The 18,398-nt window shown below is 37.4% G+C and overlaps 1 protein-coding gene across 3 annotated transcripts in view; it reads right to left on the bottom strand.

Annotated features, from left to right (window-relative positions):
• SLCO1A2 (solute carrier organic anion transporter family member 1A2) overlaps positions 1-18,398 on the bottom strand; it is a 113,157-nt gene that overhangs the window by 19,883 nt on the left and 74,876 nt on the right. For all 3 annotated transcript variants that reach the window (XM_061417677.1, XM_061417678.1, XM_061417679.1), the window contains exons 5-10: positions 18,062-18,168; positions 13,697-13,843; positions 9,120-9,218; positions 7,815-8,030; positions 5,713-5,877; positions 3,109-3,304 (exon numbers count right to left, since the gene is read on the bottom strand). In XM_061417677.1, the coding sequence (XP_061273661.1) occupies positions 3,109-3,304; positions 5,713-5,877; positions 7,815-8,030; positions 9,120-9,218; positions 13,697-13,843; positions 18,062-18,168 (930 nt within the window). The remainder of the gene's footprint in view (positions 1-3,108; positions 3,305-5,712; positions 5,878-7,814; positions 8,031-9,119; positions 9,219-13,696; positions 13,844-18,061; positions 18,169-18,398) is intronic.

Below are 18,398 nucleotides of genomic sequence, written 5' to 3'. Positions count from 1 at the left end.
GCAAGAACACTGGAGTGGGTTGCCAACAAGAGAGATTATTGCTTTATAAAAGTGATCTCAAGGGCTCAAAATCTGTAAGTGTAATTTATAATGCAGATAATATATTTAGTTCCAGAAATGTAACTATTTGAGTAAACAAATACAGTTCTAGTAAAAAAAAAAAGCTGTTCACTGATCATCAAGAAGACCAACTTACAGCTACCCTTAAACAGACACTACTGTGAAAATCCCAGAACCCAGCAGTGAGACCAAAACACCCTCTGAACCACAGAGACCAAGAATGATGACCTCAGAAGGATAACAGGAGCAATAAAACTCTGACTGGATGGCTCTTCCCCCAGGTTAGCACAACACCACATCAAAAGAGCTCCCCTCCGCTTATGGTTTCTCTAGTGCAAAAAGAGAGCCCAGTGCCCCCAGATTGTGGAAAGCTTCCCAGGAGGCCCACTCAGGGATCACTGGGGGAATCTGCAGAGTCTGACCCTGAGAATATATAATGGATCAAATCATCAGATTATACCTGATGGTTTTTGTCATTTATGTCTTAATAAAATCAGGGGGAAAGGGGCATAACACAGAGAAAGACAAATATTATATGATATAACTTATATGTGGAATCTAAAAAAAATGATACAAATGAACTTATTTATAAAAACAGAAACAGACTCACAGACATAGGAAACAAATTTATGGTTACCAAAGTGGAAGGAGAGGAGGGATAAAATTAGAAGTTTGGGATTAACTGATATATACTATGAAAATAAATGGAATTATATAAAAAATAGTTTATGTAAAATAAATAAGAACCTACTATATATATTCAATATCTTGTAATAACTTATAATGGAAAAGAATCTGAAAAATATATGTGTGTGTGTGTGTGTGTGTGTGTGTAAATGAATCACTTTGCTGTACACCTGAAATTAACCCATTGTACATCAACTATATTTCCATTTAAAAAGAGGGCTTCCCTGGTAGCTCAGTTAGTAAAGAATCTGCCTGCAGTGCAGGAGAACCCAGTTCAATTCTTGGGTCAGGAAGATCAACTGGAGAAGGGATAGGCTACCCACTCCAGTATTCTTGAGCTTCCCTGGTGACTCAGCTGGTAAAGAATCTATCTGCAATGTGGGAGACCTCGGTTCAATCTCTCGGTTGTGAAGACCCCCTAGAGAAGGAAACAACTACCCACTTCAATATTCTGGCCTGGAGAATTCCATGGACTATATAGTCCATGTGGTCACAAAGAGTTGGACCCGACTGAACGACTTGCACTTTCTTTCAATTTAAAAACAGATCTAAAAGTCTAATTACAATAGTTTTCTTGTGCTTAACATAAAATGATAAAAAGAACCCTAGCATGGGAGTCTAGAAACTGAATTAAAGTCCTGGCTTATGACTAGAGTGTGCCTTTTTATACATTTGCTCTGGGAATCAGGATAATTGGACATGGAGGTAATCTTTAAGATTTTCAGTTCAGTTAAGTTCAGTTGCTCAGTAGTGTCCAACTCTCTGTGACCGCATGGACTGCAGCACATCAGGCCTCTCTGTCCAACACCAACTCCCAGAGTTTACTCAAGCTCGTGTCCATTGAGTTGGTGATGCCATCTAACCATCTCATCCTCTGTCATCCCTTCTCCTCCTGCCTTCAATCTTTCCTAGCATCAGGGTCTTTTCAAATGAGTCAGTTCTTCGCATCAGGTGGCACCAGTCCTTCCAATGAATATTCAGGACTGATTTCCTTTAGAATGGACTGGTTGGATCTCCTTACTGTCCAAGGGACTCTCAAGAGTCTTCTCCAACACCACAGTTCAAAAGCATCAATTCTTTGGCACTCAGCTTTCTTTATAGTCCAACTCTCACTTCTATACATGACTACTGGAAAAACCATAGCTTTGACTATACAGACCTTTGTTGACAAAGTAATGTCTCTGCTTTTCAATATGCTGTCTAAGTTGGTCATAGCTTTTCTTCCAAGGAACAAGCATCTTTCAATTTCATGGCTGCAGTCACCCACCATCTGCAGTGATTTTGGAGCCCCAAAAATAAAGTCTGTCACTGTGTCCATTGTTTCCCCATCTATTTGCCATGAAGTGATAGGACCAGATGCCATGATCTTAGTTTTTTTAATTTTGAGTTTTAAGCCAATTTTCACTCTCCTTTTTCACATTCATCAGAAGTCTCTTTAGTTCTTTTTCACTTTATGCCATAAGGGTGGTGTCATCTGTGTATCTGAGGTTATTGATATTTCTCCCTGCAATCTTGATTTCAGCTGTGCTTCATCCACCCTGGCATTTCGCATGATATACTCTGATTACATTTGCACAATGTAATCTGATAAATACTCATATTATGTATTTTATATGATTCTAATCATATAGTCCTTGATAATTTTAAAGGAGCCATTTTATGATGCTCTTAATTTCATCTTAACTAATTACTCCTTTATCCTAGATATGTCCTACAAATGAATTTTTAAAATTCACATCAATATGCAAAATCTTCCTGTGAACCCATGTAACCCTCAAAATGTGAATCTAAAACCATTCAATGATATAGTTATATATATTAAAATAAAATATATAAATTTATAAAAGTATTGCTATACATGTGTTAGGATTCAGTTAAGCTAAATTTAAGCCCATCGAGGAAAGATATAAAGGTGATTGAGACTATATATATATATATATATATATATAATCAACTCTTAATTTTACCTATTTGTGGTTGTATAAAATGTATGCATAACACATCCTAATGCAACCTAAAACCATAGGTAGTTTCTTCATTTTACTATCTACTAGGATATCACACTCCAGTGTTCTTGCCTGGAGAATCTGAGGGACGGGGGAGCTTGGTGGGCTGCCGTCTATGGGTCACATAGAGTCGGACAAGACTGAAGTGACTTAGCAGTAGCAGTAGCAGGATATCACAAAGACACACAAACACAATCATAGACTCACTAACTCTGTGATATATTCCCAACCTTTTTAAATAAGATGGAGAAAGACCACAAATTAACTCCAATAGGCAACTAATCTGGTCATGGATAATCATTGTGGAAAATATTAACAGTTGAAAGAGTATAATATTCATTAGAAAATAACATACCCTTCATAAGACGTGGTTAGGCCAGCAACTGAAGAACTATCACAGATCATGAAAAAACACAAAAAATGGAGAAGATATTCGGTAAAAGATAACCAACATCCTATGTGGGCAGCTTGTATGGCAGTAATCTTGAACTTCTTCATAAATAAACCACCAACTATATATCCAATGCATATTGGAGGGAAGTTATAAATACCTATAAATGCAATTAGAATATGATATACAAAGTGACATAGCAAAGGAACAAATATAACATATTGATCTACTATGTCTTACGTAAAAAATCATTTAGGTCCAGCTCATAGTGAAGAAGTTTAATTTAAACTTATCCCCACTTAGTTACATATTATATACAGAGAGATTTTTAAATGCCTCACAACATCAAAGTAATTTTGGAAGACTGTTATCATTATCATGCATTTAATTAATAGCAGAAGTGTGTAAATTTCTTGTCTGAAAGGGTTATGTTCTATGTCTCTTTTCTTAGGATGCAGGTAGAAGTGACAAATCAAAGTCAACCAGCCATTTGTTACTTTCTGTTCTTTGGGTGGGATTATATATATAATGATTTGTATGTAATGTATATTGTTAAATCATGAATAGTAATAGTAAATCATAAATAGTATGATTTGTATGATTTTACAGCTGTTTATTCCCACTCTGATTCTTAAGAATTTGACTCAGCTCAAGGTATTTTAAAGGTATTTTGCTGAGCTTGTAATTGTCAAGTGTCTTTACATTCCATGCCTTACTGCTACTGACTAGCACTCTCCCTCCCCTAATCCCCTAATAAAGGAAAGAAAAAAGGGGGGAAAGACAGCCCTAGGTTGCATCCTTATAATACCAGGGTCTGTCTACTGAATCACATTCTTGGAAGAGCTTAATATCCATTCTTGAGTCCCGTACCAGAGAGTCCAATTTAGTACGATTGAGATGGGTCCTAGGTATATGGACTTTTAACACTCTAAGTGATGTGGATACATGTAATCTGGAAATTTTCCTTTCAAAACAGTAAAAAAAAATCTCAGGAAAAACTCAAGGTGGAGTAGAACTATGGAGTTAAGAAATAGACTGCTTCCTGCAGTAAATAAGTAAATAAGTCAGTAAATAAAGGACAGCACAGTCATCAGCAATTGCAGCCACCACAGATGGCGAGCAGGTAAGCCCGGAAGGAACTCAGGAAAGAAAGAATAGGTGATATCTAGCAGCCATCAGGCTGCAGCCACTCCCTATCAGACTGCAGCCACTCCCTATGGTGAGCCCTGAGGATGTGAAACTCAGCAGGTTAAAACACCCAAAACTGGCCCCAGATAGCTGAGATGCACTTCAAAGGAATGATTTCAGTGAGCCCAGACTCTTGTATCTTTCCATACATAGGAAAGTGCTAAATTCCTCAACTTGCCATATCTGGTTTCCTTTAATTAGCAATCATCTTTTGATGTTCTGACTACCTGCCCTTTGTTGTAAAAGTTTATAACCTAGCTCCTCACCCCCTTACCTCTTAGGAGCAGTTCTCTCAGGGGGTTACCTGAGATGCTATTTCCCAGGCTAAGAGTCCTAAAAATTTCTCCTGAATAAACCATAACTCTCAGCTTTTAGGTAGTGAATATTTTTTAAGTCCACAGAGATTAGTGTGGTAGCAGGAAAATCAGAATATATGCGCTGCAGAGATATCTCAAAATTCCAGAAGAGGGTCTTCCCTGGTGGCTCAGTGGTAAAGAATCTGCCTGCTGATACAGGAGACATGGGTTATATCCTGGAGGATCCCACACACCATGGGACAACTAAACCCTTGTGCCACAAATACTGAGCCTGTGCTCTAGAGCATGGGAGCTGCAACTACTGAGCCCATGTGCTTTTCAACTAAATGAAACCCACACACTCTAGAGCCCCTGCTCCTCAACTAGAAAGTAGCCCCTACTCACCACAACTAGGAAAAGCTAGGACATAGACACAAGGATCCAGCACAGCCAAAAATGCATAAATAAATAAATAAAATCAGAGGAGCTGAGGAGCTAAGTTAGAAACCATGGAATTAATGGATTGGAGCCAGAAAAGCAAAATCTGGGAGTGAAATACAACTCCTGATGAACAAATTACCAATGTGAAACTTTTATCACACGTGCATTCCCCAAGATTTCTACAAACATTTCAAATTTGCGTTCTGACTAGGGAAAGACCCAAGTGTGTTAGTCACTCAGTTATGTCCAACTCTGCGATCTCATGGACTGTAGCCCACCAGGCTCCACTGTCCATAGAATTGTCCAGGCAAGAATACTGGAGTGGGTTGCTATTTCCTTTTCCAGGGGATCTTCTCAACCCAGAGATTGAACCTGGGGCTCCTGCATTGTGGGCAGATTCTTTACCTTCTGAGCCACCAGGGAAGCCCAGAGAAAGACCCAAAGAGAAAAAGAAAACAGGATTCTATGCCTTCTTCCCTTCCCTACCCTCTCACGATTTCCCTGGAAGCAGAAGGGCGAGAGTAGCAGAGGCAAAAATATCCTAACAGATTTCAATTGAGGAGTTTCCTAGATTCATCATCACACTGTTTAGCATTTCATTGGGGAAAAAAGTAGGCTACAATACAGACAAGAACAAACATACCAAGGAGAAAGATTGCCTCTGAAGCTGATTTTCCATAGTGCTGTTCCATATATTTAGGCATGAAGGAAACCATACTGACAAATGCGTTGAACTGCAGCACACTTATCAGTATGAAAAGCATGTAAATTGGGTTGCACAAAAGACTTTTCATGAAGGGTAAAAAATCTGAAAGGAAAGAATGACAAAGGTGTCAAACTAACTAGGCTTTGCATTTTATGACTGACTTTTTCTGAAATACCAACCTCCCCTCTAAATTCTGTTTTCCTGTTTTGTAATGCACATTTACAAAATGTGCATTACAAAATGATTTTGATTCTTTTTACCCTTTGAAAGGTAAAGTTGTATCATTGTTTTGGTAGCTTCTTCGAGTCAGTGAAGCTGCTGACTGGACAGGGTTCAGAACACAATCATTTACCTTCACTAAGTTACTATCGTGCCTTCAGGAAAAAGCATATGAGTAAAATATTGTTCGAGTTCACACCATTTCCTTTTTTATCCCTTTTTCCTCTACTACTATCCTCTCTTCTCTAGATATCATCTAGCATGAGAGATACTTGCTCTCTTTTTCTGTTCTCTGAAGTCAGGAAGGAAATTAATTTGATAGGTATCAAAATTGATATTATCATTCCTGAGCATTTAAAATGAAGATACATGTGGAAATTCACAGCATAAAAATTTTCTCAAGTACCACGTTCTCTGCTTCTGCAGTACAATTTTGGTGGTTCTGCTTATGGTTCACACATAATCTCTTAAAATAGGTCTCATGCCTGAGATCCTGATTCATTTGGTATATACTAAGAATATACCATGCAAATCATTTGGTATATACAAAAGGTACATGGTACATACTGTGTAAATGCTTTAACCAAAACATTTTCCTGTTTGTATGGACTAAGAAGCTCAGAGTCAAATTTGTGACCTAGCTCTGGCAAAGATTCTGGGTCATGCTGCCTGCATTTAGGGTCAAAGTGTCACTTACGGTTTCTTTTTATTTCTCCTATCTTCACATTCTTCATCTTGATTTCCTTACTTATCATATATTATCTTAGTTTGCTTCATAAACTGCCTAATAACCATTCTAGAACAAAGGATCAATAAATAAACTGGAAGAGAAGGAAAGAAATTAATCTAGTTGTAGGATTCATATTTATGAATAAAGTCCTGGCCAGGGAGAAACTTATGTCAGAGCTCTTTGAAGCTTCTTAAGTTACCCATGTTTGTTGACATTCTGTTCTAATAGATGAGTCTCAGTAGTTTCTATTTATTTTCTAGATTTCTTACACTGAGTTAAGCCCTTGATATCCTTTCCTCTATCAAATATAGAGAATTACATGACCTGTCACTTTTCTTTTTCTGCCTTAGCTTCCAAGAAGCTCACAGATAAACTAGTATTTTTGTTTCAGAACTATATGGTACTGATACAACTATATGGTACTGGTACAAAATATGGTATATTTTGATTAGCACGTATCGTTCCTCTTTTTTTTCTTGGTATGAATTTCTTTTTTAATTAGATCTATGCCCTCTATTGGAGAAGGCAATGGTAACCCACTCCAATACTCTTGCCTGGAAAATCTCATGGACAGAGGAGCCTGGTAGGCTGCAGTCCATGGGGTCGCTAAGAGTCAGGCACGACTGAGCGACTTCACTTTCACTTTTCACTTTCATGCATTGGAGAAGGAAATGGCAACCCACTCCAGTGTTCTTGCCTGGAGAATCCCAGGGACAGGGGAGCCTGGTGGGCTTCCATCTATGGGGTCGCACAAAGTCAGACACGACTGAAGTGACTTAGCAGCAGCAGCATGCTCTATATAAAATAGTTTTTTAAAGAAAATTGGGACAAATTTATTTACTTACTTATTTGAATGCCCAGGTTGACATAAAATTGTATATAAATGCTGATCTGAGATAATTCAGCTTCTAAATAATATCGCTTATTTTCATATAATAGCATGTGAAGAATCAGACTAGCTAGAAATTGCTGTCTGCTAATATCAACTTGTCTTCATGTAGCCTAGCACACTGTAATGTTAGACTAAAATACAGACACAATTATAGAAAATATAAAGTAAATTATATAGACTTGAAATGTTTATATTTGCCTTTAGTGATTGCATCCCTTTTCTTCTTGATGTCTTCTTGTTTCTCTTTGTCATTTTTAATGATCTCAGCATTATCCTCTAGTCCTTCCTTTGGAAGCATTTTGGGCAAAAAGAAAAAAGGAATGGCAGTGAGCACATTCACTCCTGCACAAATCAAAAAGCCAATCCACCATGCACCAACCCAACGAGTATCAGAGGGAGTTATGGTCAGATCATCTGCAAAGAGATATATACATTTTTTTATTAGCTAAAGTCACTATTTCCTGTACAAGCTATAGAAAATTATTACCATTACAACTGTCAAGTTCTAGCCAAGTATAGAATTTGCATAAAATTCAGACATTGATAAAACTTGTCTGAAAACATATGGTATTACAATATCGCCTAGTGGTAAACTAGTTTGACTATCTGTCCTACCAGGTAAGGAATTAATAAGTAGGTACAAGGGCTTCTGAGGTGGTAAAGAACCCCCTGCCAATGCAGGAGATGCCAGAGAGTCGGGTTTGATCCCTGGATCAGGAAAATTCCCTGGAGTAGGAAATGGCAACCCACTCCAATATTCCTACCTGAGAAATCCCATGGACAGAAGACTGGTGGGCTACAGTCCATGGGTTTACAGAGAATCAGACACAACTGAGCACACACAAAAAATATATAAATAGGTACATATTAATTAGCTATAAGGGGACTTCCCTTATAGCTCAGTTGGTAAAGAATCTGCCTGCAATCTGGTTTGATTCCTGGGTCAGAAAGATCCACTGGAGAAGGGATAGATTACCCATTCCAGTATACCTGGGCTTCCCTTGTGGCTCAGCTGGTAAAGAATCCGCCTGCAATGCGGAAGACCTGGGTTTGATCGCTGGTTTGGGAAGATCCCCTGGGGAAGGGAAAGGCTACCCACTCCGGTATTCTGGCCTGGAGAATTCCATGGACTGTATAGTCCATGGGGTCACAAAGAGTCGGTCACAACTGAGCGACTTTCACTTTCACTTTCTACTTGTTATCCACAAATGATTGCTTGATTTTAAAAAATTCAAACCTATGTGCTTAAATCTCCTGAAAAAAAAATACGATTCATGCGATAGAATGAGTATTGGATTCTGTGTTAGAACACCAGCATTTTATGATGCTCTCCTGTTCACTGGTTTGAAATACTTGAAAAATTATTTAAACTCCTCAACCTCAACTTGGTCACCTGAAAAGTGGAGATTCTATCTGAGGGTCAAGTAAGCAAAATTTAAACGTGATGACATACTTGATGATGCTTTGTGTACTATAGACATTGTATAGATTTTATGGAATTACCTGTGTTCACCGATTCAGTGTCAACATAAACATTTGCACAGAATGACGCTAATGAAAGACCAATCAAGGGACCAATGATACCTCCTGTTTTGATTAACCCTAAAAATGAAGGTAAACGTAAAGTTATGGTAAAGTACTACACCCACATAAAGAGTTCTAATCCCATGAAGAGTCTGAGGATCAAATCGTTTTTACCCTAGATATTTTTGCCTTATGTACTCAATCTGTTGGAAACTTAACTTGGTTTACAATAAGTAACACGGTTGTTTCTTTAAATGTTGAAAAAGGAATCTCATAATTTGACGCCACTTTCTCTAGGCCTCCAAATTCTCTTTCACGCCAGGTTACAAGTAAAGGCTTGTGATTAGAAGAGATTAGCTGCAGCAGGATGAGGATATTGTATGCAAACTTCCTTCTCCAAGATGAAAATATCCCTTTTTACTTATGAAAGACTAACTTAAAATGATCAGAATGTTTGTATGACCCCATTCCTTAATAATGATTTTGAAATGAATCTAAGGAAATGCGAATCTTTAAATTCTATGGCATCATATTCCACAATCTCAAATTGACCTGGTAAATTGATAAGACAAAGATTAGATTAATAGACTGTCCATATTATGATTCAAAACCATTTTCTCTTGTGGTATTATAGGTTGGTTAGAGTGATGGCCTTTTATGGCAAATTCTGTTGTGTTTTGTGAGTAAACCATTACTGTGTCCCATATTGGAATAGAATTTTCAATACTGTATCATGGGTGGATATTTTGATTACAGCTGAGATCTTGCTATTGAAAAAGTCACATTATAGAGCAAAATCCTTTTGATTTTTTCCACAGTTATACTTCTGAATGAATTTTAAAGCAATATCAGGTTATGATAAATTTCTTGGGGCATATTTTCAGAAAAATTTCATTCCCAAATCAACAACTTGATAATGTCCTTAAATGTACAAACTTCTAAATTTTGATAAAATCTAAGTATCTATTTTTTTCCTCTTGTTGCTTGTGCTTTTGGTTTCATATTTAAAAACTGTTGTCTAATTCAAAGTCATGAAGATTTACACCTGTGTTTCCGTCTAAGAGTTTCATAGTTTACCTCTTATATTTGGGTCTTTTATCCATCTTGAGTTAAATTTTTGTATATGGTACCAGGTAGGAATCCAAGTTCATACTTTGGCACCTGGATAGCCAGCTGCCCTTTAACCATTTGCTGAAAATAATCTTTTTATATATGGTACCAGGTAGGAATTTTTGTATATGGTACCAGGTAGGAATCCAAGTTCATACTTTGGCACCTGGATAGCCAGCTGCCCTTTAACCATTTGCTGAAAATAATCTTTTCTCATTGAATGATCTTAACATCTATCTTAAAGTCAATTAACCATAGAGGTATGGGTTTATTTCTAGACTAGCACTTCTATTCTATTGATCTATATATCTACCCTTGCGGCAGAATCACAATGTTATTATTATAATTTTGTAGTAAATCTTGAAATCAGAAGTGTGAGTCTGTTTTTTTTTTTTTAATTTTATTTATTCATTTATTTTTGACTGTGCTGGGTCTTCATTACTACATGGGCTTTTTTCTAGTTGTGGTGAATGGAGGCTACTCTCACTGCAGAGCTGAGGCTCTAGGGCACACAGGCTCAGTAGCTGTGGTACATGGATTTAGTTGCCACAGGCATGTGGGATCTTCCTGGACCAGAGATCAAATCTGTGTCCCCTGTATTGGCAGATGAATTCCCAACCACTAGACCACCAGGGAAGTCCATTGTTCTTATTTTTAAGGATGTTTTGGCTACCCAGTGTCCCTTGCATTTCCATTTGCATTTTAAGATCAGCTTGTCCATTTCTCCATAAGTAAAAGCAAGTGGTACTATAATTTTCCTAGGCATTGCACTGAATATGTAGATCAATTTGGGGAATACTCTCAAGTTAGAATACTTGAACTTTTTCTGGTTCTATCCTCACTTTTATGATACTTCTCTTCCATCTTACTGTCATATCCTTTCTTATCCTCCACATCCCCCTCTTCATCCTTACTTGACTTTTTACTCGTCTGGATTGTTATCATCAGCTATCTCATGACTTGTCTATAATTCTGAGTGTATAGTGATCCTTCCCTGCTTCCATTAAAAATCAAGGCATGAGCTTCTTCAACTTTCTTCCTCTTTACTTCAGGATAGATCTTCATTTATTTCCTATGCCTTCTCCATAGTTCTATGGGTTAGTCCACCCTGTACACACCTGACTTCTTGATGCTAACCCTTTCTTTCTTCTCTAATGTCTTGTTCAACCAAACACTCTCTCTTGTGTATCTGTTCAATCTCCCTCATCCACTGATTTCTGCAATATATCAAATTCACACTGATTTCTTTCCTGCCGTTACACTCTGCATCTACTTCCTCACCACTCACTCTGCTGCTGCTGCTGCTGCTGCTAAGTCGCTTCAGTCGTGTCCGACTCTGTGTGACCCCATAGACAGCAGCCCACCAGGCTCCCCCATCCCTGGGATTCTCCAGGCAAGAACACTGGAGTGGGTTGCCAACAAGAGAGATGGGGGAGCCTGGTGGGCTGCTGTGACTCTACTCAAATGCTATCACTTTCTACTCAGAAAACTCTCAGTGATCTCTTTGCCACTTATCTATGTTAGTTGCTCAGCCACTTATCTACTGTCCTTTTTATCGTCTTCGTCTTCTTATCTGGCCAGCTTTCTTTTGACACTCTTCTTCTTAAGACTCAGAAATCTATACATTCATCTATTGTTCTACTTTTTCCCTTATGACTACCCCTTTTTTAAATTTTCTTCCTTCTACTTCCTTCTACTTCCTCCCTTACTTCCTTCTACTCTACAAATAAGAATTGTTGCTTAGTATATTATCCTGGGACCTTTCACTATATAGCATAAGTCATCCTATCACAATCTTATTTCTCTCTCTTGATTTTATTTTTGTCTCTGTATAGATGATTCTCAAATTTTATGTCTAGCTTTTGTATTATCTCCTAAACTCTAGAGACATACACGGAAATTTTTTCTTGGTATATAGCTAGTTAAATTATACCTGGCCATATTTATTTCACTTTCCCCTAAGTTTAATGTAACTCTTGAAATTTAATTATATACATATTTATCAAATTTTATTTATTTATAATTATGTAGTTATTTGGTTTCCCAGGTGGCTCAGTGATAAAGAATCTAACTGCAGATGAGGGTTCAATCCCTGGGTCAGGAAGATTCCCTTGAGGAGGGCATGGCAACCCACTCCAGTATTCTTGCCTGGAAAATCTTGTGGACAGAGGAGACCAGTAGGCTACAGTCCAGATGGTCACAAAGAGTTAGACACAACTTAGCAACTGAGCACATGTAGTTATTTATATACTAAATTTTATATGGACAATGTCTTACTAATCTTAATACATCTAGAGATTATCAGTTCTTTCTATGTATTATATACTCTAATATTTGTTGAAGAAAGAAATACATATTTTAATAAGGCATTTGTTAATTTATTGCAGGTGAGCATTTTGTATTCTTTCAATATAAGTATGTAGAGGGATTTGAAAGGGTTGAATAGAAAGACACTGAAAAAGATAATTGTAAAATCAATGTCATCAAAAAATCTCCCAAAGTTGCTTCAAATAATGGTTCCTAAATATTTTAACTCCTCATTATGTGTAGCTCTGTTCCTACCTTTTCTCACCCTCTTTGATTTTTCTGGTTTTAAAAAGCTATTTCAACATTAACAGCAAAATGTCCCAGTATTCAAAGTTATGATTTTACAATTAACAACAGATGGAATAACTAAGGAATATAAACAAATTATGTACAATAAATTAAGACTTTTTAGGAGATTGTAAGGCAATATACAAAGGTGGATGTTAAGTTGCCTATTGTGGGAGGTACTGATAGATTTTAGGAAAGGAAATTTCAGGAAACATAACCAAAGGTCTGAAGACAGATATTTATGGAAAATGTTGTAGAGAGGTTGTGATATCATAGAGAGATTGTGATAAAGAGAAACTATATAGGAAACTAAATAGATAAATTGAGGGCAGAGCTAGGAATAAGTGGAAGGCTCATATTTAATAAAGAGTCAGCATGCTTCATCAACATGAGAGAGGACATTTAATATATTTGAGAAAAAGTATACTGCAAAAATTTTTATAAGAAATTGATTTTAAATACTACAGATCAAATGACCAAAGCTAACAAAGACCTGAACAAAAATAGAAGTAATGAAAATAGAAAGATTTTGAATAAATGACATTTTAGAGAAAACACTGCTAAATTTCTTCATAGATTGGGTATATATTGGTGCCAAGAAACTAGAGAAGGCAAATAGAACTCCAGGGGAACTAGATTATCAGTATTTTCAATAGTAAAAAGCAATTTTAGCAAAGTGGCTTACTTGGAGATAGCCTATAATTGCTCTGTTCAACAAACTTTAATGATGGCCAATTGCGCCAAAGCCCTCTGTTCAACATTCAGGAAATGCCTAAGCATCTAAATAAATAACTCATATCCATTCTCAAGGAAATTACTGAAAAGAAGCTAAGGTAGATTTTCCAACTCACCAATATACAAAGGAGAGTTTTCAGATTTGGCAAAATCTTCTATGTAGGAAATACCCAAAGGCATGATGGGAGTTTCACCAATTCCACGTATAATATTTCCAACTAGTACATACACCCACATTAATGATTTAACTTCTTTCACACATTCTGCATTAGAAGAAAAAAAACATTGCATTAGTGTTTGAGTAGTGAAATATTAGCAATATTTAACTCTGAGTTTTTGGTAAGCATGTCACAGTTCTTATGTGACCTCAGCACTTGTCAACAATTTACTATGCCAGAGTCTGGATGGGAGGGGAGGTTGAGGGAAATGAACACATGTATATGTATGGCTGAGTCCCTTTGCTGTCCACCTGAAAGTATCTCAACATTGTTAATCAGCTATTTTGTTGTCATTTCATTGCTACATCATGTCTGATACTTTGTGACCCTAGGGACTGTAGCCAGACAGGCTTCTCTGTCCATGGAATTCTCCAGGCACAAATACTGGAGTGGGTTGCCATTTCCTTCTCCAGGGGATCATCCCAACCCAGGGATCAAACCCAGGTCTCCTGCATTTCAGGCAGCTTCTTTAGCACTGAGCCACCCCAGGGAAGCCCATTAATCAACTTTTTCGTTGTTGTTATTTAGTTGCTATGTTGTGTTCCATCCTCTGAGACCCCATGGACTGTAGCCCACCAGGCTCCTCTGTCCATGGAATTTCCTAGGCAAGAATACTGGAGCGGGTTGCCATTTCCTTCTCCAGGAGATCTCTCTGACTCCAGTATAAAACAAAAAGTTATAAAAAAAAACAATATTGAATTCAAAGCAATATTGCATAAAGTGAAAAAATTTACTATGCCAACAAAGACTCATCGGGCCATCTTTTTTGCATTTTCTAATAGTTAGGTATGGCCAACAATAAGTGGTATCCTGGAGCCAGTTCCTACTGGGTTAGGAGAGATGAGTATACACATGTCTTCCCGATTCAGTATTTAGCAGTAGTTTCGTGAGAGTATTTACACCACAGAAATTTACCAACACTAAAAATCATAGCTTTTTTTCCCCTCCAGAGACTTAATTTACTAGCAACTACTAAACTTAGTTAACTGCTATAACTGCTACCCAATTTATATACTAACTTTGGGGAGAGGAAAAAACACAAATATCTCTTTCTAGAATTGTTACTATATTTATAAGATTCAAGAGTTTAAGTTCTCTACAGTTATAGTTATTTTATAGAAACTAAAAATATTTAACTGGGCAGTAATATAGAGTCCACTATGTACTTGACCACCAAATAACTTTTTCTAAAATTGAAGTACAGTGACTTACAATACTATATTAGTTTCAGGTGTACAACATAGTAATTCAATATTTTTATAGATTATACTCTATATAAGGCTATTATAAAATATTGGCTATATTCCCTGTGTTGTACAATATATCCTTTTGTCTAATTTATTTTACCTAGTAGTTTGTATCTCTTAATTCCCTTCTCCTGTTCTCCCCTCTCCTATCCTTCTCCCCACTGGTAATCACTAGTTTGTTCTCTGTACTTATGAGTCTGTTTTGGATTTGATATATTCATTCATTTGTTTCATTTTTTTAGATTCCACATATAGATCAAAACATACAGTGTTTCTCTTTTTCTGACTTATTTCGCCAAGCTTAATACCCTCCATGTTGTTGTAAATGGCAAAATTTCATTCTTCTTCATGGCTAACATATTCCATTGTGTATATGCCACATCTTCTTTATTCATTCATCTGTTGATGGATACTTAGCTTGCTTCCATATCTTGGCTATTGTAAATAATGCAACTGTGAACATTGAGATGCATGTATCTCTATGAATTAACATTTTTGTTTATATATATATATAAATATATATATATAATATACATACAGGAGTAGAATTGCTGAATCCTAAGGAAATATTAAAAAGCAGAGACATTACTTTGCCAACAAAGGCCCACTAGTCAAGGGTATGGTTCTTCCAGTGGTCATGTATGGATGTGAGAGTTGGACTGTGAATAAAGCTGAGCGCTGAAGAATTGATGCTTTTGAACTGTGGTATTGGAGAAGACTCTTGAGAGTCCCTTGGACTGCAAGGAGGTCCAACCAGTCCATCCTAAAGGAGATCAGTCCTGGGTGTTCACTGGAAAGACAGATGCTAAAGCTGAAACTCCAGTACTTTGGTGAAGAGTTGACTCATTGGAAAAGACCCTGATGCTGGGAGCGATTGGGGGCAGGAGGAGAAGCGGATGACAGAGAATGAGATGGCTGGATGGCATCACTGACTCAATGCATGTGAGTTTGAGTGAACTCCAGGAGTTGGTGATGGACAGGGAGGCTTGGCATGCTGTGATTCATGGGGTCGCAAAGAGTCGGACATGACTGAGCAATTGAACTGAACTGAACTGAAGGAAATGGCTACCCATTTTTTTTTCCAGTATTCTTGCCTTGGAAATCCCATTGACAGAAGAGCCTGGCAGGCTGTAGTCCATGGGGTCATAAAGAGTCAAACATGACATAGCAACTGAACAGCAATATGTTAGCTCTATTTTTAATCTTTTGGGGGCTTCCATACTGTTTTTCACAGTGGCTATACAAATTTACATTCCCATAGGGGCCTACAAGAGTTCCCTTTTCTCCATATCATCGCCAACATTTGTTACTTGTCATCTTTTTGAGGACAGCTATTCTGGCAGGTGTAAGATGGTATCTCATTGTGGTTTTTGATTTGCATTTTCCCAACGAGTAGTAAACTGTGCCACCTGCAGAAGTGAGGGTCCTGAACACAGCTGGGTCTTGAAATTTCTTGTGAGGCTATCTGTCAGTCATGTCCAGTCCAGAAAATCATAATCACCATTTCCTGGTATTCATATTTTATCTTTGATGAGCATAAAGATTTATGTCTATAGATATTAAGCAAATTCTAGGTTTTCTCTAAGGCAAAAATGAATATACCGAGCAATCAAGGAATCGACACACTCTCCTGGAGGCACACCATATTGGGAAGGCAACCATATTTATCTACTACAAAGCACATTAAGAAAAATAGGAAATAGGAAATAGGACCTGAATCATTCTTTGGTAAAAACCAGCTCAAGGAGAACACAGGCTACTGCTGATGTCACTGTTTCCCTTTGTTTCCCCAGGGGGTTCCTTTAGCTCAGAGTTTCTCAGACAGCTATTCTTAAACTCCTTTGAACTATTTAGAATAAGGACCCACTACACAATAGCACAGGAAACTCTACTCAATACTTAATAATGGCCTATATGAGAAAAGAATCTAAAAAAGAATGGATATATGTATAACATTCACTCTGCTGTACACCTGAAACTAACACAACATTTTAAATCAACTATACATCAATGAAAATTTAAAGAAAAATAAACTATTTTGCTTCCCTCTTATTCCATGCTGGTAGTGACATTTCCAACCTAGGGGACCACCATAACTTTCACTAATATGAATCCAGCATGAAAATGTCCCCATCACAGGAAAAGAAGTTCTGGTCTGAGGCAAGTCAGTAGGGTCACCTCTTTGCTATAGAATATCAGTTGTTTGCTATTCAGTCGCTCAGTCATGTCTGACTCTTTGTGACCCCATAGACTGCAGCACACAAGGCTTTCCTTTCCCTTCACTATCTCCTGGAGTTTGCTCAAACTCATGTCCATTGAGTCAGTGATGCCATCCAACCATCTCATCCTCTATCATCCTCTTCTCCTCCTTCCTTCAATCTTTCCCAGCATCAGGGTCCTTTCCAGTGAGTCAGTTCTTTGCATCAGGTGGCCAATAATACAACACAACTCTTAAGAATTTTCTTTCTACCTCTGTTTCCTATTTAGATAATTGTATAGACCAAATTGTCAGTAAAACCCATCCTTCTAAAATGCTTTCCACAGTGGAATTAACTCTACAGCGGCCTTGGGAGGATATATTTGACTTATTTTTTTTTTATATCTGTTTATTTATTTGGCTGCAACAGTTCTTAGTTAGGGCAGGTGGGATCTTTTTAGTTGCGACATGTGAACTCTTAGTTGTGGAATATGGGATCTAGCTCCCTCATCAGGCCCCCTGCATTGGGAATGCAGTCTTAGCCACTAGATTACCAGAGAAGTCCCTGACTTTTTTTAAATAACCATTTTAAAGACTAGACAAGGCAGTCTTAGTAAGTATATGCAAATATAAGAGGACTAACATTCTCTGTTTTCCATTCCTATTCTCTGTGATCCTCTCAAAAATCCTGGAGGCGGGGTGGGGGGTGGAATATCTTTTTGTTCATTTACCTTACTTAACCAAACCCAATAACTCATTCAAAGCCCCTCCATAGAAAGTGTTCAGTTACAAATTAACTAAAGTAATGAAATTTATAACCTGATGGGTCTTTCGTTGGTTTGAAAATCTGGGTTCCATTTTCCATACACAAGAAACTGTTTGAGGACAAATTGCCGGAAACTGAAACTGTAGATTCATATTCATATCTGTATGAACACAAAAACACGCTTGTGTTATGGAGTCGATGAGGACAACGTGAGCATTGTGAAGATGTTCATGCTTCATTTAAGATACAACATCCAAACCCAGGAAATGAGATATCCTTTTATCTTTGCCACCCAATCATCCTGGATTGATGTCAAAAAGAACTTGCCACTCATGTAAATGTGCAATTCACTCACAGTTAGCTTTTGATTATCTGCATATCTACACTTTA

This window comes from Bos javanicus, chromosome 5, assembly GCF_032452875.1.
Source record: "Bos javanicus breed banteng chromosome 5, ARS-OSU_banteng_1.0, whole genome shotgun sequence".
Classification (NCBI taxonomy): Eukaryota; Metazoa; Chordata; class Mammalia; order Artiodactyla; family Bovidae; genus Bos; species Bos javanicus.
This window is presented reverse-complemented; position numbering and strand designations above follow the sequence as displayed.